Genomic DNA, 23748 nt, shown 5'->3' on the forward strand with positions numbered 1-23748 from the left:
CTGATCAGTCCTAAGGAGGCAGAGGAACTCAGCACACGACTCTATTGAGGCTACTACTTCATCAGCCTCCGAGCCTGTAAAGAGAAGCAACGTGGCATTCATGGGGGCACAAGCCTCCCGGGGGTGGTGGGCTGCCCACCAGGGCTCTGCCCATCACCCAGCTGCAGCAGAGGGGCACAGCGAGGGGCAGGGACCCCCAGCCACCCCCATGGGAGACACCCCCCCCCTCATCTGCCAGCCTCTGCTGCCTTTTTTCTCACCTCTCTGGGCTCTTCCCCCTCCATGCAGTGAACCTGATGCATCACAGCGCAGGCAAACAGCGACAGATGCGCTACGAACTGGTGAGGAATGGGGGGAGCCTTTTAGTACCCAACAAACAAGATTACAACGCACTGGGAAGGGGCTGTCACCTCACAGCCGCGGAGGCGTCAGCCTGCACCTTATATTCCTGACATTCCCCTCCACAGCCCTTGGCCCAAGCCCCGGGACGCTCCAGGGAATTGGGGGTGATGCAGGGGACACCCACTGCCCCCCACCATGGGACTGATGGCACCACGGTGGGCAGGGCGAGTCCGTCACTCGCCTCTGCAGGACAGGGACTCCAGGGGTTTCCACCTCCCACGGAAGAAAACGCTGCCACGCTCTGCCAATTCTGTGCAGCAAGTTTAATTGATCGAGGATGAGTAAAAAGTATCAAAAATCCGAGAAAACTGCTTCTGCGTGTGCAAAACTCACCATAGAATATAAAGTACTTTAAAAATACTTTGCAGAATCAGATCTGCAAACTTCTTAAGTTAAAAAATATTCCAACGTGCCTAAAATATAGTAACGCTTAACAAAAATAAAGACTTCCTGCTGTCACGACGCGCGGTAGCAAATACATTCGCTCTCCCCGATGCGGACAGACAGAGCTGCGCAGCTCCACCGGCGCTCAGGGCAGTGCCCAGGGATCCCAGCACGCAGCAAGACCTCCCAGCTTGGTGAGGTGCCTACGAGGGAACCCGGCTCACAACCCCACCCCCACTGGAAAGACACGGGCACCCCCGAGGCGGCGCTGCCGGGGGAGCCGTGGCAGCCGGCGCAGGCACTGGCCCCTTTGCTGCGGCGGGCGGGCAGCTTCACTGGTAGAGGACCTTCACACAGAAGGTTTCCTCGTTCTTGTCCTCATGGTCATTGATGTGAATCAGGATCTCTTCCTCACCCACGCTCTGGCTCGGGGCGAAGCGCAAGCCGATGGTGTACACCTCCCCGCCGGCAACCTGCGGGAGAACGGGGGCGCAGGAGAGGCAGCAGGACCCGGCGCGGACCCCTCGACGTGCCCACCCTTCCCAGGCTAGCACAGCCCCCCTGCAGCAGCATGCCCTGCGCCCACCGAGCATCATGCCATGCCCTGCACCCACCCAGCGCCGCTCCACGCATCGCGTGGGTCAGCCGGCGGAGGGCAGGGGTCTGGCAAGGGGGGACCGGCGGCAGGAGGACGTACCTCGAAGGAATCCTCCTTGAACTGCAGGAGGTCAGGCCGGTTGGTGCACAAGAAGTAGAGCCTGGGCGAGGGGTAGGGGTTGGTGTAGGTGATGCGCTTGTTGCAGCCTCTCCCGCCTCCCGCGGGGAGCGAGATCTCGAACGCCTGCAGGTTGAGCACAAGCTGTGGCAGAGGCAGCACAGACCGCGGGGGGGGCAGAGGGTACAACGGGCGCTCCCCCAGACTGACTGCGGAGAATTGCCTCCTGCACTGGCGTGCCGCGGGGGGCTTTCTGGGGGCACATCGTACATCCTCTCCTCTCCCCTTCTACACCCTACATTTGATCTCTACCAGCAGGTATAAAGAAACCACCTTGGAGCGAAAGCATCCTCCTCATGCTGCCACTGGCACCGGCATGTTCGCAGAAGTAATTACAAGCCCGAACAACAAAGGGCCGGGGGAGCAGCTGGGACCAGCCAGCTCATTCTCCAGCTAATTAATGGACATCCACAGGGAGAGCCGTGGCACTGTTCGGATAATGCCCCGCAGCACCAGGAGGCGGGCTAACACTTGGCAGGGTACTGGGGCATCAGTTTAAAAGCCGATCTGAACTTCCCCTGGTACTGAGGGTTTCAGGAAAAACATTTTTAAAAGGAACACGTTAGCTGGGAAATCTAATTTTCTATCTTTGAGGCAAGGCCTCTGCCAGCACAGTGCTAATAGGAAGCAGCATGCTGTAGCTTTAATTTCACAAGCGGGGATACTTCAGAGTTGGCACTCCTCAGCATGGGACTGCCTTCAAAACAGCCCAAAAGATGTTCTGCTGTGGTCCTTCAGTGAGATTACTCGAGCACTGGAGGGCCAAACGTGTGCTCAGGGTGGCAAGCACCAAAAACCCCATAGATGCAGAGAGGAAGAAGCAGGAGACAGCCCTGGGTTACTGGCCAGACCACGATGGCCGGTCCAGCGCCGCCACTGCGTTTTTGTGGCCCGAGAGCCGCCGCACCTTGGAGATGAGGGGCTGCCTGCAGGACAGGCAGAGCAGCCAGGAGGACACCAGCTGGTGGGACTCCACGTCCACCAGGTTGAGGTAGATGAACCTGCTGCCAGCCCGCCGAGGCCTCACGCCGATGTACAGGTCCTGGATGCCGTTGGCAGGGAGGAGGAAGGCGCCGTCTGGATCCACCTGCGGAAACCAACGCCGAGAGCTGCGGCCACCCGCGCCAGCCTGTCGCACCCCGCGACGTCCAGCTTGGGGTATAAGCTAGACACGACTGCTCTCAGAGACACACGCATCTATGCCGCTACCACCGAATCCCACCTACACGAATATGCCGGGACTGGCTTTGTGTCAGGAAGGATAAGAGCTGCTCCGGGAGAGCCAGCTCCTCCCCAGCCCAGGGACTCCATCCCCTCGCAGGCTTCGCCTGGGGAGACTTTTTCTTTTGTTTACGGGACAGCGATGGAGTTTTTGTGCCTTTTATTATTCACATTCACAATTATGGCTGAACAAATTCTAAAGAAATTGTTAGTCTTCAGATGGTCTCATTAATGCAGATAATTTGCCCTCCGGGGTTTCGTGCCGATGATCCTACACACGACAGCTCTAATCAAAAGATAATTATCGCTAACACTTTATGGCAGTAAACCGTTCATAATTCCAAGTGGGCTGCCTTTCCCTTTCCGGAGGGGATTTCACCGGGCCGGTCCAGGCCAGCCCCGAGCCTGCCCGCAGCGGGTTACCTCCAGCTCCTGGGGGTGGGAGGTGAACGCCCGCACCCTCCGCGGGGCCGGGGTGCCTCGCAGCAGCAGGGAGAGGCGGCTGAGTTGCCCGGCCGTGCAGCTGACGTCCAGGCGCTGCAGCGAGTGCAGGTAGAACTGCCAGATCTGGACGGGCGCCGCCAGCCAGGGGTCTCTGCAGCAAGGAGACGGGCAGCGCTTGCCAACGGCGCCGCAGGCTCGGAGCGAGCGGCCGAACGCCAAGCACGGAGCCTGAGCACTGGGAAAGCTTCTTCTAAGGACCCCAGTTTCAGCCTCCCCCGTTCCTAAAGCTCACATAACAGCGTCACCCGACGCAGAGACAGCCTGGCTCGCTCAGAAGGCATTAGCTCGCACACCGGAGGATGCTCTGGCCAGGGATTATTTAGAGGAAAAGAGAACGACGTAAAACCCTAAGCTGCAAACATTTTGGAAGCCCTCTGCCCAGATTTCTGCTCCTCGGTGATGCTGGCCAGGCTCAGGAAGCCTCGAGCAAGGAAAGGGCGGCAGGAGCTCTCCTCCAACCCCGCCACGTGCTCAGGGTTAGTGTTTCTCATTTTTGGGGGTCCTGCTACTCACATATAAATAGCAACAAAGAACTTTTTGATCTGTGGGCTTGGTCCTCCGGCTACTTTTAAGAAGACATCCTGCGGCTCCCCAGGCCCCTGCATGGAGAAATCGGAGCATCATTCCAACAGTTAACCTCGAGATCAAACCGGCTAATGAGGACTCCAGGGTTTCCTTCCCATTAAGGGAAAAGGCCGCCACCAACCCACTTACGAAAGCAGATGCTTTCGGCATCTAGTTAAACTACGTTATTAAGTTATTATACAGCTTGGCTGAGCTCTTCCAGTATTTTTAATTACAAAAGAGGATACAAATGACTATCACATTCCAGGTCTGCATCTGTAATCAAATTTTGGCAAATTTTCCCCAAGTTTTCTAACAAGCCATAATCCAATTACCATACTAACGCATTTCTGCAACAGCAATTACCAGCTACCCTTCATCGCCATCTGCACATACGTGTGCAAGTTTATTTTTCCTCTCTACCTCCCCCAGCTAGCAGAGCAAGCCCAGGAAACCTTTGCTGGGTACTGCAGAGCAAGGGCTGCGCCAGGGGAGGGGCGCAGAGCGACGGCTAGGCTTGGGCCTAAGAGCACCTCAGCCTGGTGCGGCCCTGCCCCCCGCCCCAGCATCGCCCAGCGGAGAGATGCTCTGCCGGGCGTTCAGAGGCCACGCCGTCCCCCACCGCACACCTCCAGCGGCTGCGGGTACCCCGAGCGGCAGCGAAGGTCTATCCCACACCTGACAAAACGCTGCTTTTCCACAGCGTTTTAATCATCTGGTATTTGCTCAAAAGAACAAGCAAATACAAGCTGCTGCACGATGCGATAAGGTGCAGCACTCGGCTTAAAAAAAAAAAACGCAAAAAACAATGTGGCTCCTTTTAACTGGGAATAAAGGGCAGCTCCGGCTCCGTCACTGCCAGCGTTTCACTACCACGGGCTGGTAAGTGGGGATGCTCCGCGGGGGCACGGCGTTCCTCTGCCAACAAAACAACCCGCAACAGAAGGGCACAAAGGACAGACCGATGCTGAAACGTAACTAATACCATGTTTTTGGTTTCGCAAATGATGTTGGGGTCACTGCAGCGAACAAACATCTCTGGCTGCCCCCCTGGCATCCCCACTGGTGCGCCTGCGGAGGAGAGAGGCCGAGGTGAAACAGTATTCAGTGCTTTCTGTTTTGTTTGCTACCCTGCATCCCGCACAGCCGCAGACCAGAATCCCTTGTGCCGGGCTACCAGCAAACTACACGGGCGTACTGCTGCAGGGAATTCGATATAAAATTAGTGCAGGCAAGCGGATGAAGAGCAAGCAGGGAGCCCAAGGCTGTGAAAGGGCAAGGACGCAGAGACAGGCTCCCTGGACACCACCTGCACCTCCAGGAAAGCCTATCCTATGAACCATGGATGCCGACTAACAAGGAAGAGCCCAAGCCCGCTCCAGGCGCGCCACAGGCTCACCAGGGAGCGTGTGCCAGGGAGGCAGCCGAATGGTCTTCTTCAGGAAGGTGAGCTCCGGGTGGTAGAAGCGGAAGGTCTGGTCCACCACGTGGGGCTGCGGCTCCACCTTCACCCGCAGGAGTGCGATGGGCTTCCCCCCGCTCACCTGGAAGGAGACCTGTCCCGGGGGCCGGCGGGAGAGGGTCGGAGTTTGGCAAGAGTGATGCCTCCCCTCCTATGCAGCCCCTCAAGCGGTGTTTTCACCTGGCTCCCTCACCTGGATGTGCTTTGTCTGCCCGGCCCCGCTCTTCCCCAGGGAGCACACAGCCGCGTCGGCACCGGCGCCCAGCCCTGCCGGCCCCTGAGGGGTGCAAGAGTGGCTTGCCTCAGGACGCTCCCGGTGACAGCACCGCCCTGCCCGGGCAAACGCAGCCAAGGGAAGCGCCTCCTACCGCGACAGCTCGGAACGGGGGCCCGCACCTACCTGTGCCGCGACGACCGCGGGGTCTGCAGAGAAGGTCTGGTATTTGAAGGGGATGCGGACGGTCTCGCTGGGGCGCAGGTAGACCTGAGGCCTGAGGTCGTCACGGAGGTGGAACATCTCCTCCTCCACCGGTGTAATGCTCTTGGTCAGCTCCTTGAAGTGGCGCCACTCCCTCGGGTCCAGTACGACGCTGGGGGAGCGAGCGGCAGTGGTGAGGACTGGTCGGGAGCTGGTGCCACCTGGCATCTCCCCACACACATGGGGGAGACCCTGCTTTGGCCCCCACCTGAGCTCAGGGTGGTCGACCTCGATGGTCACAGTGTGCTGGACGCCGTAGGGGTTCTTCAGGGTGAACTCAAAGAACTCAGCCGTCCCCAGCACGGCGTGCACGGTGTGCGTGGCGGTGATGGCCTGGCTAAGCATCCGGGAGATGCTCTCGCCCTTGATGTGCTCCCGGTAGGCGTCGATGATCTGGAGATCCCGCACATGCCGGGCACGCTGCTCTTGCCAGCCCTGCCGGGAGGGAGGCAACCGTAAGCCCGGAGCCACCACAGCATCCGCGGCCGCCAGCGCCCCTCTCCTCACCGAGAGCCAGGACGTCCTCCCGCCGCCGGCGTCCTCCTGCTGCCGCACCAGCGCCATGCGCCGTAGCTTGCGCCGGCGGGCAGCCGCGGCCTCGCTGGGGGCAGCCGTGGGGGCCAGCCTCACCTCCGGCCGGCGGCTGTGCAGCGCGGCCGCCAACTCGCCGTCCACCTCCACCAGCCTCCGCGCCCGCGACACCCGCCCGCCTGTGGCGAGAGCAGCGGGGCAGCAACGAGGGACCCCCAATTAGCGAGGCCACAAGTGCCCCACGATGCTGTGGGGCGGGGATGGGGAGCACTGGAGAGGGCGGCCACCCTGCAGCTCCACAGTGGCAGAGACCCCGCCAACTCGAACCCACACAGGGGGACGGGCAGAGTCACAGCCTGGCAGGACTCACCGCCAGCGGCGTTGAGGGAGAACCAGCTGCTGGCTGAGATGCTGCTGACACCAGCCGGTGCGGGCACGACGCGGGAGCGGGACGGCAGTGGGGATGGGGGCTGCCCTGGGGTCTCCTCGCACGGATGGCCTGCCACGAGTTGAGAGGGGGGTGAGTGGAAATCCTCTGTTTTTCATTCTTATAAGATCTACTGCAAATTTTTATCCTCACTGCAGCTCTTTACAGACAATCTAAAAAAGCAAGAGCAAATATCTGGTCGCTAACGATGCTCTGCAAACCCTATGGCACTCCCTCCAGAGCCTCTTGCCGTTCACCACCATCCAGCCACCCACCCGGAGACGGAGCAGCATCAAAAGCACGGTGCCATGCCGAGCCAGCACCACCGAGCCCCTCACCAGCTCCGGTTTTCATTTCCGTGTTCTCCGTCCCCGGGCTGCAGCGCTGCCGCCAGCACGGCCACACACCACCGTATCTCCCTGCTCCTGCTGCCATCCACGCTCCCGCAACGGTTATACAAAGCAGAGCCAGATGAGGCTCTAAATGCCTCAGGTATTTACCCAGCCTACAGATCCCACCCCCATCCTTCAGGCAGGGGCACCGAGCTTTTCAATACTTTAACAGCAGTATTTTGAAAGGTTTGAAAATAGAGGACAAGAAAAAAAACCAAAAACAATCAAAGGGTGGCTGTTGTCCTGTGCAGCGTCTCTGCTTCCCCTCTCCCTCTTTTGCAGGGTGAGTTAAGCCTCTCTCTGGGTTGTGAATCTCAGATTCTCCTTCCCAGGAGCTTATCGGCCCTTTGCAGGCGAAGTATGGAAACGAAGATTTAAGATATCTTATAATGGAGCTAATCTTTCTTCTGAAGATAAGATTTTAAAACCTGGAGTCACTGCACATTTATGGGACAGGGAATTAAATATATAAAATAAAAGCAGCCAGCAGGTTCTGGGGAGAACAACATTCTCGCAAGGTGGTTTGCTTTCGGGTACTGCCCTGCGTGCGCTGTGCATTTCCCCCGTGGCCCCGTGCTGTCTGCTGGCACCCAACCACACAGGGCTGACCCTGCGCCACCGGCACTTGCGGCCAAGGAGGCAGAAGGGACTGCAAGAACAACCAGGAGCCGCACGCCCCTGCCAACAGCCCACTGCTGCCCAGAGCCGAGCAGCTGGTGCTGGGGCAGGGGCTCTGACCGGCTCCAGAGGTAGCTGGAGAGGGGCGCGTGCCGTGGGGTGCCAACGCCAGCACCAGAGCCTTTCGGCCACGTGAGCAGCGGGTTCTTACCGACGTTGGCCAGGCAGAGGTGGAGGCGGCCCCTCACTGCCACGCGGATGCCGAGGGGCCGCAGGGCACCGTGCCGCAGCGCCTCCCGGCCCATCACCGTCGCGTCTGGCTCGTACTCGGTCGTGGCCACCTCCAGCTCGTGGTGGGTCCTGACAGCTGCCTGGCCCTGGCGCAGCAGGGACTGGGGATGAGGCAAGGACAGGTGAGGGGTAGCGAGTTACTGGGGAGTCCAGTCTGGAGAGTTAAGGGGTCTGTGTAAGGATGTCTCTAGATGCCCTAGGTCTGGGGGGTTTAACCCTAGAATACCGCAGGAGTTCCAGGGAAGTAGAAAAAAGTTAACATTTTGCCATCACTTTGGAGGAGATGATGACAAATCCTGCAATTAGGGGCTTGCCAGGCTGACATCGGTCTTGGTTACAGGGAGGGGCTGACAGCAACTCGATTGCTCAAGACAGGAGGGTAACACAACAGCATCTCAACACAGGACCAAAGGAGAAGCCAGGCTCTTCCCTAACACTCCTGCATGCCAAGCAGGTGGCCTCCTTCACTGTTAGCAGTCCCAAAGGCTTAAGGGGAAATACCTTCAGTTTAACCAATACCTCCAGTTTGACGGCAGCAGACCCAACCAGGAGCAGGGAGTCTCCATCCCAGACGTCAATCTGGAGGCTGTGCTCGGCCAGGTACCGCACAAACCAGCGCTGCTCCCCGGGTCGCAGGAAAGCAGGATCCACCATGTACTTCAGCTGCAAGCCTGGTGCTTCTGCAAGACATGCAGCATCGTCATGGAAATGGCACATCAGCCAGGACAGGGACACTTCTGCTCCAGAGAAGCCTGCCTGCTCGCACACCCACTCTCCTCCACTTAATGAACCCATCAATGAGTAAGGTGCAAGGTCCCCCAGGACTGGGACGCTCCCACAGAAACACTTTGTATGGTCAGACCCTCCTCTCATTTCCACTAACAGCTCCACACGGAGAACCAGCTTCATCAGCCACAAGTGCTTGGTGTCTCTTGGGACCAGAATTCAACAGGACACAAAGAACTGACGAAAAGCACTCAGCTCGGAGGATCAGAGCCGCTCACTCCGGGCGCTGCGCTCTCCCGTGTTGCCTTTCTTCAAGGGTACTGAGCTGCAGCGGGAGCTGGCAGCCTCAACGTGCAAATCACACCACCAACACTTAGTGTTTTACTTCAAATGTTGGACATTTTGAACATCTTTTACAACACACGGCATAAACTAGCGGAGCTTTGCTATTGAAGCAGACACTGGCCCGCTCCTCAGCCTGGAGGCAAGCCCAAATTTGACTGATGGAAGAGGAGCCACCACACGAGGATGCTAAAACCAGAACTTACTGGTGCTGAGGGTCCCGTCCTTGTTCACCCGGACGAGGATCTGCGCTGGCACAGGCGGCCCGGCCACCGGCCCCCCGTCCGTGCTGGCCAGCTGCAGCCGCGGCGTGGTGACCGGCGGGAAACGGTAGAACTGGAAAGTGAGGAAGACTGTCCTCGGCCATGTCCCCTCCATGCCGTCCTGGGCATCCCTTGAGGGAGACAGAGGGGGTTGCAGTAGCTCATGGCACAGCACTGCCTCCCCATCACGAGCTCCTCGTGCGTTCGGCACGCACTGAGAGGCAGAAGAACAAGAGAAGATCGGCAGCGTCACAAGTATTTGGACTCCTCTGAAGACAGCGGGCATATGGTTTGCCTTGGCTTTCCAAAAAGCTTCCTAATTCCAGCTGTCTCCTGCCATATGCTGCAACGGCGGAGCCCAGCAAAGGCAGCGTTTTACCTTCGCACAGCACACTGCCATCCATGCAAAAAAACATAAGCGGGGCCTTATCCAGCCAAAGCCACCCCCACAGGTGCCAACTTTCTCAACTCCATACGAATTTATGGAGAAACCCTGCGTTACCTAGCTTTTACATCACACTGCAGTTAATGGATACAATAAAAAAAATACTGGAACATGATTTAAGAGGGCCCAGAAAGGACAAGAGCATAATCATAAAACCCTCCAGGGCTTTGCCTCCATGGCAGGTGCTGGAAGAAGTGGCACCTTTGCAAGGACTTCTCCAGCTCAAGCAGGGAAGTGGGCTGTGGGGATTTGGGGGGGAAGGGCTTTTCCCCAGGAAGCCCCTGGGATCTGCCCACAGAAAGCCCAACAAAGAGCTGCCTCCCCACCTGCCAAAAGCCAGGAACTGCAGGATTATTTCATTGCCTTGCAGAGGGTCAGCTTCCTCCAGCTGCAGGCTGAAACTCGCTGGATCTGCTGGCACCGAGATTTCCACTGGCTGCTGGTTGCGGTCCAGGATCTCCGGGAAGCCGGCAGCATGCAGGCGCGCCAGGGAGGCACGGGACAGCAGCGTGCGGGAACTGAGAGAAACAGGGGTGAGCGGCATGGAAGCAGCCGTAGGGGACCCCAGCGGGCCAGGTGATGGGGGCGCAGGAGCCTGGGGAAGGGCAGCCGAGCATCACCTGCCTGCCTGCAGCCCCACAGCAGTGATGGGCACCTGCAGCGGGGTGAAGGGCAGCGCCCGCAGCTGGTCGCCACCGCAGGAGTCTGGGCCCAGGGAGCTGAGGTCGGCCTCCAGGTGAGTGATCCCCCCCTCCTGCCGCGAGCTGCGGCTGCGCTGTGCCGGGGGCTGGCCCCCACCCCGCAGCGGGACCGACAGCTGGGACACTGACAGCTGGAAGGAGACCAGAGAGCATGAGCACCTGCAGCCCCGCGCCGGGGAAGCGGCCCCCCGAGGCAGCCCACCCTGTGGGAACCCCGCGGTGAGGTGCGCCAGCAGCCCCTCCTCGCTCAGGCAGCTCAGATGCTGCGTGCTCTGGCATCACCGCTCTGCCGAGAAGCGGCACAGCTTGCCTGCTCGGGGGTTCACACCCCTGCTTCCTATTTAGCTGCTGCACTTTCCCTGGCAAGAGGAGGGATGAGAAAATGCAGCAGGGAGATTAAACTGCTTAAGGTGGTCCTATGAAGCATTTAATTTCAAAAATATTTGTTTGCACCGATCCCTGCATCAAGATATAAAAAAAGCATGAAGAGGGATCTTGGTATTCATAGCTCTCCTTAAATCCCAGCAGCTCCACGCAAAAGAAACCGTGCGTCACTGTCAGCACGTACCGGGGACAAGAGCACCCAGCAAGTCTGGGCTGTCAAAAACACAGAACTGCCCTTAAAAATACATTTGGGGTGTGAAAAGAGCTCAGGGAATTTTGCCCAGCACGTTATAGACAGGATCCATTTTGCTGCCCCAGAGGAGGGGTATTTGAGCAGGAGGCTCGATGCCCCTTCGCTGCAGCAGCCAGGAGAAATGGACTGGACCGGGAACACACGCCGACCCTGGGAAGGCGGCTGCCCGCCATCCTGGCACACAGGGCACTTACCCCCTGTCCCCGCGGGGAGGCTGCCGTTCGCAGCGGGGTGGGCAGACCTGCGGAGAGGGACAGGAGAGATGCTCTAGCAGAGGCGTCACCCCCCAGGCCCCTCCGCCGCGGCTGAGCCCCCCACCAGCGAGACCCCTCCAGCCTCCCACCTGCCTGCCGTTCTACTTTTCGGGGGTGGGACCAGCTTACTGAGGTGCCTTATCTCCCAACACTTATTTGACTTATTTTTCCAATAAGACTGTTGCCTGTGGCAGAGGAACGTAGCACACCTCCAGATCCCTCTGTTACTTTACTGGGAATTAGGCTAACGCTGCTGTAGAAGGCAGCTGCTCCACCCCCAGACAGTGCCGCGGCTCCCTACGGCCATGCGGTGCTGCCTAAGTGGGATGCTTAATGAGACGTGAAAGTTTTAGGATACTTAAGGTTTTCGTCGCTCCTCCGTTATTTCTTGTCACTCCCTTCATCTGTTTGTGCATTCGTGCCCCGAAACGGTACAAGCTTTATCACATTTATATTTGGCTGCTCAGCTCCCGCGCTGGCACAGCTGAGCTCGCTGGGCCGCGGGCCCTTCGGAGCAGACCAGGGGCACAGATGTTCTATCTCTGCATCCACGTGATGCAGAGACCTTATTTTACTTTCGCCACCACGTGTATTCCAGCTATTTCATGTTGACTGCTGTACAAAGGAAAGCACCCCGTCTCCCTTATGTCTAAAACACTGTTTTCTCTCAGTTAGGACAGCTTCGGCGTTAGTAAAAAGACAGACAGAACCACCAACACCACTGGCAACTGAGCTGATAGAAGATGGGCCCAGCCTCCCCTGACCAGAAGGACTAAACAGCAGCTCATTTTCCAACGGAGCACTACAAAAAGTTAACAAAATGCTCTGTTCAGCAGCTAAAGGCACAGTCTGGCTCCCGCGCGCAGCCGCTCACCTCGCAGCACAGCTCTGGGACCACCACCATGCTTCCCAAGCTCTCCCCAGTGCTGCCAGCCCACCGGACAAGGGAAGTGCCAGGCAGCTCACCCCTTCACCCCCCAAAAGTCACCCCGCTGGGGCATCCCCCCTCATGCTCCAGCATGTCCCCCCAAGCCGGAGCACGCCAGCCCAGCACCGGGCTGCAAGCTCAGCATCGCTGCACGCTCGCTTCTCCCTTCACCGCACTGCAACCCCCTCGGCACCCCGGCCAGCCGAAAGGCGTCCAGGAGAACCTTTCAAACAGCACCAGGAAGGCACCAGCAGCAACGCAGCCATGTCAGAGAGCCTAACCCAGCGCAACCCCCAATGCCACCAGTCCTCCCATTTCACCTGGGAAGATCTCTGCTCTAAAGCCCCTTACACCAGCACACCCGGCTCCTCGCCGGCAGAAAGCCAGTGCTTGCTGCGGCAAAGCCATGGTGCCACTGCCATCTCGTGGAAGGCGCAGGAGTGCTGGAGCCGGCGTGGGAGCAGGTGCCCACGCTGCACCCACTGCACTGAGCATCACCCCGACCTGTGGGCTGGCAGCTGCCGCTCACCAGAGGAGCCGGATAAACTTGTAAACATATTTAAACACCATTAGGTATCTGGAGCATCGCAGGGATCTGCAGGGGAACCACAGCAAGAGCGACACTGGAGAGGAAAGGGGAGTTTGTTTCCCACCGACCACAAAACGGGGGAGCAGACAGAAACAAGCTGGGGAGGATTTCCAGGAGCCTGGGGCATTGACTCAGCTCCGCATCCAACCCCAAGCCAACGGCAGTTTTCTTTCTGCCTCCAACACACAGCAGACGGGCGCTGAGACCCCAACCACCTGGTACCCCTGCACTACAGATAGATGGATGGATGCATACACGCACGCATACGCAGCCTAGTTTTCCCCAGCTGGGTGCTGGCACAGCCCGTGCACGCCAATCACACACACACTGCGCTTACACTCCGAGCGGCAGCACGAGATCATCATTATTTTTTTTCCCCTGTCAGCCTCTAAGTGACATCCCTCCTGTCCTCGATGCCTGGAAGGATTCAGAGTCCAGGGAGACTGGTGGGGAGCAACGTGAGCAATGCGCAGCTGGTGTGGCTGCTGCGCCCTTCCAGGTGTCCTGGGTGTTGAGCACGGAAGCCCAAACGCCCTCAGAGCAACCCGAAACAGGAGTGGGCTGGTGCCGTGCTGGAAATCCCTGGGGATTTTGCGCGTGGCACAGCGCTACTATCACAGGGGAATTTTAATTTTGCAAGTTAAAAAGTGAGGGCTGAATTCAGCCTGATGGAAACTTGGTTCACTCCAGTAATTCATAAACTAGCTCACTGAAACTCAGTGAAGTCATGTTTTTTCTCCTGAGCAGACACCAGTGCCACGCTCTGTATTTTAAATGTCAGTGATCTGGAAAACACTCACTCAGCGATGGCGTAGGAGGCTTCACCAACTCGTCCCGGTCTTTACGTAGGATCTCTGGAGCAGTTACAAGATGTTCTTCCGAAACAGTGGAAACATGGAATTGGACAGTCCCAGACTCCACGTGCTTCCCCTGAAATTGGAAATAAAATACTTTTAGGCAGCCTGCTACACGCAGACTCCCTCGTACCTCTGAGGGACAACTCCCTCGCCCTGCAGCCGGAGAACCGGTGAGGCAGGCTGGAGGCAGAGCGAGCAAGGGGTTGTACTTCAATAAGCTGATCAAATACCTCTGTCCTTGCAGAGACACACACATCTGCCAGCTCCACCCACCCGGTATAAGCCTTTACAGAGCAAGATCTGCCAACACCCACCCATCTGTCCATCCATCCATCCTTGACCACGGCAGAGAGCAACCTGCACAGCTTGGCACCCTGCGACTCCTTCGCCCCAGCCCTAACCTCCTTTTGCTGACAAACACCTGGGATTGAGGCCTTTATCGCACAATAAACCGGCTCAGGTCACAGCAGCCTCCAAGAAGTATCGTGGTAAGTAACTGTGTTGACCAGCTACAAGCCAGCTCAGTCCGCACGTTTGCGGTAACCGAAGCCGAGCAGCGCTGACACCAAGTGCACTACCTATCAGCACAGGTGCATGTTGGCAGGGGTGGGGGGCTGTCACCCTCCTCTTCTCATGCCTCTTCATTCGCGCATGGATCGCAGAGAGCTGCTCCATCACCTGGGTGCTTATCAAGGTTTCAGCAAAGAGCCTCTCTAACAGCCAGGCTGCCCAAGCACGAGCTGTGTCCCCGCGTACTTGCGGTGCAGAAGCAAGCCCTTACCTGGTGGGAGCTCCTGCTGCTCGGCGGGGTCCGGTAGACCAAGGCTTGGCAGGGGCCGCGGTGGGCACCGCCGCGCAGGGGCAGGACCACGTCTGCCTCGCCGGCGCCCAGGTCGGGGCTCCAGACAGCCCAGCGCACCGAGCGCATGTCGGCCGCCTCGCTGCGGGCGCTGCCGGGCAGGGCCTGGGGGGGAGCGGGGGGGAGCAGGGTGAGCGCCACAAACACCCCCACTCGCTGCCGGGACAGGGGAGTGGGTGCTGCCGGACAGACGGACCCTGAGCTCCTGCCACACCTTCCCACGCCCAGCACTGCTGAAACCACTTCCCTTCCAACCTGCTCTGGAAACATTCTATTTTCCAGCACCTTATTTCTCTTTTTGCACCCATTTCCCCACCCCACCGACTGCACCTGTCTGCTCCCATCCCTTTGCACGCTCCGAGGAGCACCAGGAAGGCTTTGGTGATGGAGGGGGACACATCAGTCCCAGGGAGGGGACCCGGGATCGTGAGACCTCTCAGTGAAAGAGCACTGAGCAAGCCTGCACAGCTTTGAGGTTTCCTTCTCTTCCCTCTGCCAACAGCAATGCAGGCAGAAACGCACCTTCCTACATGATTTCATCTCCTCAGGGCTGACCACAACCTCACGGCCGCAGCTGCACACAGGTACAAACCCCACAGCACCCTTCCCACACGGGTACTCTGGTTTTTTCTTGCACTTACCCTGCTTACCCAGCCCATCGCTGACATTATTCCCCTTCCTGCAGGCTGCAGTTGCTGTACATCAGGCACCCAGGCTCCAGGTAATCGTGCCTCATCCCTTCACCAAGTTACGCAAGGGACTACACCTCTAGATTATGGATCAGCATAAGTAATGCTGATACAATATAAAAGCACAGTATAATGCTTTTCAAACAGAGTTTTCATCCCTCATATGTATTTAGCACATGTAGGCAGAGACAAAGACACCAGCGCCCAGCCGGAGGGCTGTAACCCCCTCGCTCAAGCAGCTGCATGAAGGGAGGTATGTTTGACCCCCCCCAGTCCCTGGCAGACAAAAAAGGCAGCGTAACAGCTTCCACTTACCCGGGCGCCTCCACAGCCTCCCCCTAAACCAAAGGAGAGGAGCAGAAGCAAACCAAGAGGTCTCCACCAGCGCCCACCGTCACCCTCGCAGCCTGCTAATTATGGCACGGAGGACAAGGCGATCAGCTCAGCAAGCGGCTTTGGGATTAACCACTCTGCCCACAGGCTCCACCGCCACCCCGGCCAGTGCTCCCAGCACAGCCAAATACACCTGCATCTGGAGCCCCAAATCTCCACATGTCCTGGGGTTTCAGCTTTTTAAAGGAGTTGAACCTAACACAATTTCCAACAACAAGGCTCAGCTTCCCCTCCCTGCCTCAATACAAATCTCTCCAGCCTGGCACACATGTCCTGCTTTAAAAATACCCATTTTCCCACCAGTTCTGCTCGGGTCGGCTCCACCAAGAGAGGACACTTGCTGCATTTTCAATGAGCATCTTAGCGGAATGATTAGGGCCTCCTAACGATCCCATGGCCATCGATTCAGCCACACTATGAGCTAATGGCTCCATCAGCAAACGGCCTCTGGAGGAGAGGACTAAAGGCTCCCCTAAGCTGGCTTTAACCTGCAGAAAGGTTAAACTGAAATACATATAAATGACTGGTGAGGAGGCGTTAGCGAGCATGGATATCCGCAGTCAGTGCTGAGACTTCTCCTGGCTTTAAGGTCCAGAAAACACTAGGCTGAAGCTCCCAGAAAAATTTCAGCGTTCAGGAAAAAAAAGTGGGAGGGGTTAACTTGTTTTTGCCATAAATGCTAAATTCTACATAAAAGCCACTGGGGCTGCTGCACACTACATTTCTCCATATACATATGTACGGTGGAAGAATGTAACTACAATCATTCAATAAGCCCATTTGCAGGATATTTCGCACAGCGCTGCGCAAAGAACCTGGACACTTTGTGGGGCTGTTTGTTAGGCAGCGCTGCAGCATCCTGGGGGCGCGGGACAGCAAAACAGGGGCAGAGCTCGGAGCCACACAGCAGGGCTTGTTCCCCCAGCGGCAGGTCTCCACTCTTTAGTCAGGGACAGAGATGAGGTGCATGCACACTCAGCCCTACCTTCCCGTCAGCTCTCCCTGAGGCACAGAAGACGTACTCCAGCTGGAAACAGACCCCAAACGCCGGGTGAGGGACCATTTCGCTCAGGTGGATGCGGCTCCTCAGCACCAGGGCTTGCCCTGCACCCCTGAGCCAGGATGGAGAAGCCTCTGTAGGCAGCGCCCGAGACAGGAGGAAAGCAGCACCGGAGGGTCTCCCCCTTACCTGGCTCCGGAGCCAGGCACCCCTGGGCAGCCACCCCGCATCGCCTCTGCCTCTGGCACCAGCACGGCCACCTGTGGCACCTGGACAAAGCGCAGGCCGTTGTGGACGCCAACGTGCAGCCGCCGCTCCCGAACCACCATCCCATCACCGTCCGGCGCGGCGTTGGCCTGCAACAGGCAAGTTTTCCAGCTCGGGCAGCGAGGTGGCACAGGGTGGCTCAGCATCCCTCCCCGTGCCAACCCCTGCCAGAAAAATCCAGGAAATCCGTCAGGAACTCAAAAACAGGACCCACCCCCCAGTGGCTGACGGATATTAAAGGCTTTCATCTTTATGGCAGAGATTGTGCAAATCTGGCAAATAAAAGAGGACTTGGCCAGCGGTCCTTACTGCGCACTGAGCGCTGCCACTCCTAGAGACATACTACAATGAGCATAGCACCTTATCTTTGCGTTTTCCATAGCAAAGCAAACCCAAATTCCGCTTACTAGCGCCTGGATATTCAAAACAAACCCAACACAGAGGACCTGTGCGCTAATCCAGCAGTAAAGCAAAAAGCTTGCACAGGGGAAAGCAAAAAAAAGAAAATAGAAAAAAAAATCAAACAGACTCCAGGTGAAACAAACACCTGAGCACCATTTAGCTGAACCTTTCCACCCTGCCCAAAAACGAAGCACCAGCACTGTTGCTCATACCCTGTTCTTTCCTGCGCCATAACCGCATCAGCACTACCTTAAGTAAGCGATCGCTGTTCAGTAAGTCCAGCAGTTCTTCCTCAAATTCCTCCAAGGAAGGGTACAGCTGGACAGACAGCCTCTCCAGATAGCAGGTGATGGGCTTCATCAGCCGGGGTTTCTGCAAGCAGTCACCTGAAAAGACAAAGTGGTGGCCAGAGGTCACGCCACAGCTGGCGCGGGCATCACCAGGACCACAGGGGCACCTGCCGTCGCACCCAAGCCGAAAGCAGCACCAGAGAAGAGGCCGTGGTCCTGTGTTGATCCTCAGCACATGCAAGTCTTTATGCCCAGGAGAGACCCAGAAATGCCCACAGCCTTTGGTGTAAACAGATGCAGTCTGTTTACTTAGTAAAGCCACTGCCACGGTAGTGCTGAGGCGCCCTGCGGTGCAAGACGCTCACTCTCCCCTCCTCTGCTTCCGAGCACCGGTCTCAGCAGCACCAGGAACTCGGCTGCTTTGGAGACCTTGCTCAGCTTTAACATTAACAGTTACAACCCCCAACGTGGTTAGCAGTAGGGTTTTCCAGGTATTAAGCCGAAGAATAATTCAGCTGCAGAACAGAGTACTTTTTGCCCTCTGAATCTTCAGATCACATAATTTTCATTGCCGCAGCTCGAACGGCAAGGCTGCTACCCACAGGGAAATATTACCGAGGGCTGAGCATGCAAGAGCTCATCCCCCCAAACCTGCCAGACACCCAGCAATCCCGAGCCCTGCCACCAAGGAGGATGACTATAAACAGGCTGCAAGTGCTCCTCCTAAGACTCCACCAAACGACTCACTAAACCAACCATCGCTTATCCTTAGCAGCTTTCCAGGAGCGAAGCAATTAACAACAGGGAACAGACCAAAGCCATTCTCACCTTTCAGGCTGAGCTACGAATGCAAGGGCTGCAGCCCCGCCGGCCGCACAGGGGAGATGCTCTTGCCAAGGGACAGCACTGCAGACAACCTGTTGGTACTCCCAGAGACCCCATGCCAGCGCCCTGCCTGCCCTGCCCACAGCCTCCCCAGGGACCTGCTGCCTTCAGCAGGAGCCGTGCAGGCAGCAGGAAGAGGGAAGGAGCTCTTACTTGCATCTCCACGTGCCGGCAGCAAGCCGGGAACGGTCTGCAGCCCAGACATCGGAAGGTTTTCTGGAAGAAGGTGAAATATCGTCTCCAGGGGCTGGTGGAGCTTCAGGGTGTACCGCAGGTGGCTCTTCTCCATCACCGTCAGGTATTTGTTCTCTGAAGGAGAGAAAACATCCTGAAACAACCAAAACCAGGTCACACAGCTTTGCAGTGCCACTGCTGAAGAAATCATTATCCACGAACACGTGTGTTGCAAGCAAAGGAAAACCTGGGTTTGCCCAGCCAGGCTTTTCCCAGCTGGCAGTAAGGCAGGTCTGCTTCACGCTACCAGGGCACGGACCAGGTATCGCATTGACTGGACACACACAGTACTCATTTGGGCAGGAGAGGCAGCCAAGAAAGGAGTGAGACGCAACATCTTGCTGCTGCTTACTTTCCAGGGGGTCCTGGAAGCGCGGGTGCAGTAAGGCACGCGGCGTCCCATGGTACAGCTTCAGTCTGAAAGCAAAGAGCACACACACAGTGGTCGGAGGTGACGGACAAATCCTGAAGCACATCTTCATCTCCCACAATGCCTCTGCTCAGTGGTGAGAAACCACCTTCCTGCTCTGCACCCACAGTGAAAACCCAATCCTTTAGGGAAGGGATGGGCATCACTTACAAACCCATCGCTGCTTCCCCAGCAGTGAAGAATTCCAGGTTTCTAAATGCTGGCTTTGTTTCTGCAGCCCCAGGACCACCCTTTCTCCCCCCAAAACAGCTATGCACGTTGCCACCCCAATTCCCGGCATGCCACATCACACACGGTGGGGGGACCTACGTTCTGTCCTCAGCGGCTGGGTCCGTCGCTTCCGACCTGCTGCCAAAGAGGGGGATGAGTCCAAAGCCGCAGGAGAGATGCTGAGAGCCTCCATCCCCTTTCCCAGCTGTCACCACCACTTCCACGACGGCGGCGACGCCGGGGTGGTTCAAGGAGGTGTGGAAGTAAATGGTCTGGGATGGGAAAGGAGAGAGAAAGGGTATTTCAGAGCTGGCAGCGCAGCGGCAGGCAGAGCAATACCTGTTGCATTTGGACAGCCAGCGGCGCAACCAGAACATCCATTAAAACTTCCAGACAGCAGCTCACAGCAAATGACCTCCAGCGCCACTCAGAAATATCAGCCTCCTTAAATCTCAAACATCATTAACTATTTTTTTTTGACACTAACATCCATTTTCCAGATTAACTTGCAGGCTGCAGACCCTGTAAGAGCAGGGCTTCGACACACCCCTGACCTACAGCATTATATCAAGCCCTGCACTGGGAAAGCCAAAGGAGCTGGAAACCCTTCTGCCACAGGGAGAGGAAATGGGGGTTACATGGACCTGAAGGCAGGGGGGGACCGGACACAGGTCACCTCCCCAGGACAGGATTTAAAGCTAGGTTAATCTTTCTATTAAAAACTCATTACCGTGGTGTCCCAGGGAAAACGTTTACTGTAATCACAGGCTGTCAGGAAGGGATAACAGAGAGGGACATTAACCGTATCAACCCAAGGAAATAAATCATTATTCTATTATTTTTTTATTGCAAAATATTGAAATAATGACCGCTGGCTGAAGACTGATGCCTCGCCTTGCAAAGACACAGAGAGCCCTTAAAGTGTATCCCTTGTAAAACCAGGCTTGCTGTTCGCTCAGTGAGTGCTAACAGCTCAATCCTCTCCCCTAAATCCTACGAGGAGGATGCAGCACGGGGGTCACCTTGACCCTCTGCACATGTGGACCCTGTCCCCTGCCCACACGCCCCCCTCCTCCGGTGAGGCTGGCGAGCGCGCAGGCAGAAGCTCAGCACATGGCCTGCGCAGGCAGAGGGTGCAATGCCCCTGCACGCTGCCCGGCCCTGCAAGGCAGCTCTCTAGCAGCCAGCAGCTCCTCCTGCACGAGCAGCAGCGCCCTTCCTCCTTCCCTCACCTTTCCGGAATCGGTTATGTCTGCAGCTGAACACTTTGCAACACCGAACTGCCGAGTGTCACAAAGTTAGAAGATCGCGGCGCTCAGCTGCGACGGCAGCCGGTCACATCGTGCCAGCAGACCACCTCTCCTCTGCCCCGTCACCTCTGCAAGACCCCGGGCGCTGTGGCCGCAGCATGCAGGGCAGGATGCAGGGGATGGGCAATGCAATTCAGCAACCGCAGAGGGGCTGTGAGACGTAGGCCCCTAACACCCCGAAGCTCCTGCCAACTGCTCCCACGTGTGCACCAGACACCCAGGAATCCTGCAGATGTAGGAACAGTGCTCGGAAAGGCAGCTCCGTGCAGTAACGCCACATTGCTCTCTGTGCAACACACACTGCCATAGATTTATCTCTGTCCCTCTCCAAAAAAAGCAGGGGTTGGCCAGAAATTAAAACACTTGGGGAAGAAATGCACACATCAACACCCCCCAGGTACCGTTTAAATAAATGGAGTGCGGCTCTAATCTGTGCTACGCTTCATCCGCGGCACAGTTCACTGGAGGAGACTGAAACAGAAGTTATAATTAGAAAAAGTGACATCTTGGCTGTCATCCACGTCCAGATAGTGGGGACCTGCCGCCTCGCTCTCAGCCAGTGCTTCAGGGCAGCGGGAGGCCCAGTGAACCCCATAAGTTCCCATCCTGGGAAGAGGGGGCACTCCGGTCTGCCAGCATCGATGGAAGCATGGCTTTGGGTGAGTTTAGCTCCCAGGTAAGGCGAGAAGAGCGCTGTGCCGGAGCGCTTCCCTTCCTTCCCGTTCGTGAAGAAACACTGCTCTCTGCCGCCGGCTCTGAACACAGCAGGCAGCGCACAGTGGCACACAGCTGCTCCCACGCCGTCGCCCAGCCCCAGAGGTAACCCACCACCCCAATTTCCCCCATTCCAACAAGCCATGCATAAGAACTTAATAACTGGGCGGTGTCAGGGTTGCTCCCTGGGCAAAGGATTGGGACGTGCTGGAGGGGAAGAGGGTTTGCTGCTGCTGCCTGCGTGCAGAACGAGCCGCCGCAGGCAAGGCTCAGCGGCAGACAGGCAACCGCGGGCCAGAGCCCATGCACACTTAGGACTCGCTGCTTTAAAAGGCTCATGGCTACAGCATGCTGATCACGGGCTCCCAGAGCCATCTGAGACGCTCTCCCATCAGGCTGAACCAGCACCAAAGGAGCACAGCTCCAGGCTGAACTTGAGCAAAGACCTTTTCCCTTCATGCACTGAAAACCCCCCTCAACCTTAGCTCCTGCAGCTCCAGCTGTCTCCCCATAGGATTGCTGCCCCCACCTCTCGCTGCCCCATCCCGGGGGCTGCGGGCGTTTTCCCAGACCCCGCCGGCACAGCCGCTCCCCCGCCCTCAGCCCCCCAGCACCCTACCTCATTGAAAGCCACCCTGGCCAGGTGCGGCGGGGTGGCACGGGCAGCTCGCTGGCTGCTCCTCCATGTCCTCCCAAAGAAGTGGTGGTAGGTGGCATCGAAGAGGGAGAGGCGCAGCTGGTACTCAGCTCCCTGCAAGACACGACAGGACAGGAGGCACCAGCCTTTGGGGACACACCAGCTCAGCGGCCCCAAACTGCAGAAAATACACTTTGGGAAGAGAAAAAGGAGTAATTCCCATTTTCTAACTGGGCCTCAGGTCAGGCATGTGGCCGCATACAGCTTCATGCATTGCTGGAGAACCTTTCTGAAAGGCAGAGGTTGAAGGAGCAAAGCAAAAGTGGGAAATCTGAATATTAATCATATAATAAAGGGGTAGCAGACTTGCTAAGTGCTACCCAGGGATTTCAATTTTTAAAAGCTCAACTAAAAAAATTGACAAAAATTGAATTAAAAACTAATTAAAAGGTCACTCAGATTTGCAGGTAAGAGGACAGAGATTGAGACGTGGCTCCGACTTGTGTTTGTGGGAGATTTACAGTTAGTGCCCCCCAAAACAAGCAACCCTGTTTCGAAATCCCCCGCCTTTACGGGCCCCAAGGCAGCGAATCCCGGCGGCGGGCAGCATCCAGGGCCGCGGCGGGCTCCGCTCCGCCGAGCCGAGCCCCCCCTACCTGGGCGAGGGGGGCCCCTTCCAGGTGCTTCAGGACGCAGCGGAAGGCGGCGGGGCGCGGCGGGCGCGCCCGTGTGCGCTGGCGGTGCGGAGGGACGGCGAGGCTCTGCAGAAACACCCGCTCCCACTCGCTCATGGCGCTCCCGAGGGTCGCCTCTCCTTCTCGGTCGCTACGGCGAGCGCTCGGCTGGAAGGGCGGGAAGGGCACGGTGCGGGGGCGCGCTCCCGAGCCGGGAGACCCCGGTGTGGCGCGCCCGAGAGGACCCCCGCGCCCTGCGGCACCCACGCAGCGAGGCGCCGCCCGCCCCGTGGGAGCGGCGCAGCTCGCCGGGGGTCCCGGCCAGCCCCAGCGCACGGCCGTGGGAGCACCCGCAGGTCACCCGCAGGTCCGCGACCCCCGCCCCACAAGACCCACAGACACGCGTGCACCGTGCACACAGAGCCCCGTGTATGCAGAGACCCACAGACCGGGTGCGCGTATACAGAGACCCACGCACACGTGGACCCCCCACGCATGCACACGGCTGGACGTACGGCGCCAGAGGTGCGTGGGCCAGCCGGGCAGCGCACACCCACCCACCCGCCCCGCTGCTCGCCCCTACACCCGCCCGGGAAGGGACAACCCGCGCGTGGGTCGCCCACGCCGCGGAGCACAGCCACGGACACTGCGCGGCAGGCCCGGGCCCAGCGGGCGGCCCGCGCACCCCCAGCACCCGTACGTACACCTGTGCGTGGCTACGGGGTCCCATAGCGTGCGGTCGGCGGCCGCACCGCCCGCGGGATCGGGCCCTGCGCACTCACCGCGCCCCGACGCCATCTTCTCGGGCCCAACCACCCTGGCGCCGGGCCGGGGGGAGGGAGGGGAACACGGGACGGACGCGCCGCCTCCGCTCAGCACCCCGCAGTCCGCGCTCCCGCGCCCCCCATCCCCACCGGCGGGTAGCGAATTGGGGCCGCGGCGGGTCGATGCCGGGGCGCGGCG

The 23748-nt window shown here is 58.1% G+C and overlaps 1 protein-coding gene across 2 annotated transcripts; it reads right to left on the reverse strand.

The window, feature by feature from the left end:
- Window positions 1-650: 650 nt before the first annotated feature.
- NPHP4 (nephrocystin 4) lies at window positions 651-23597 on the reverse strand. Of its 2 annotated transcripts, none has more exons than XM_075113709.1 (29): window positions 23568-23597; window positions 22768-22953; window positions 22094-22225; window positions 19550-19722; window positions 19163-19227; window positions 18730-18885; window positions 17651-17787; window positions 16922-17088; window positions 16718-16844; window positions 14573-14755; window positions 13735-13864; window positions 11358-11404; window positions 10446-10657; window positions 10152-10343; window positions 9324-9511; window positions 8569-8729; window positions 7970-8150; window positions 6692-6820; window positions 6298-6500; window positions 5999-6225; window positions 5713-5902; window positions 5506-5589; window positions 5250-5406; window positions 4836-4921; window positions 3800-3885; window positions 3206-3377; window positions 2469-2648; window positions 1484-1627; window positions 651-1259 (listed from the first exon to the last, which is right to left on the reverse strand). In XM_075113709.1, exons 2-29 carry the CDS (start codon window positions 22900-22902, stop codon window positions 1119-1121), a joined length of 4185 nt encoding a protein of 1394 aa, XP_074969810.1. In that variant the 5' UTR covers window positions 22903-22953; window positions 23568-23597; the 3' UTR covers window positions 651-1118. The 2 variants fall into 2 exon arrangements, with proteins under 2 accessions (XP_074969810.1, XP_074969809.1); XM_075113708.1 differs by having other exon boundaries at window positions 16922-17163.
- Window positions 23598-23748: the final 151 nt, after the last annotated feature.

Source organism: Phalacrocorax aristotelis, chromosome 19, assembly GCF_949628215.1.
Source record: "Phalacrocorax aristotelis chromosome 19, bGulAri2.1, whole genome shotgun sequence".
Lineage (NCBI taxonomy): Eukaryota > Metazoa > Chordata > Aves > Suliformes > Phalacrocoracidae > Phalacrocorax > Phalacrocorax aristotelis.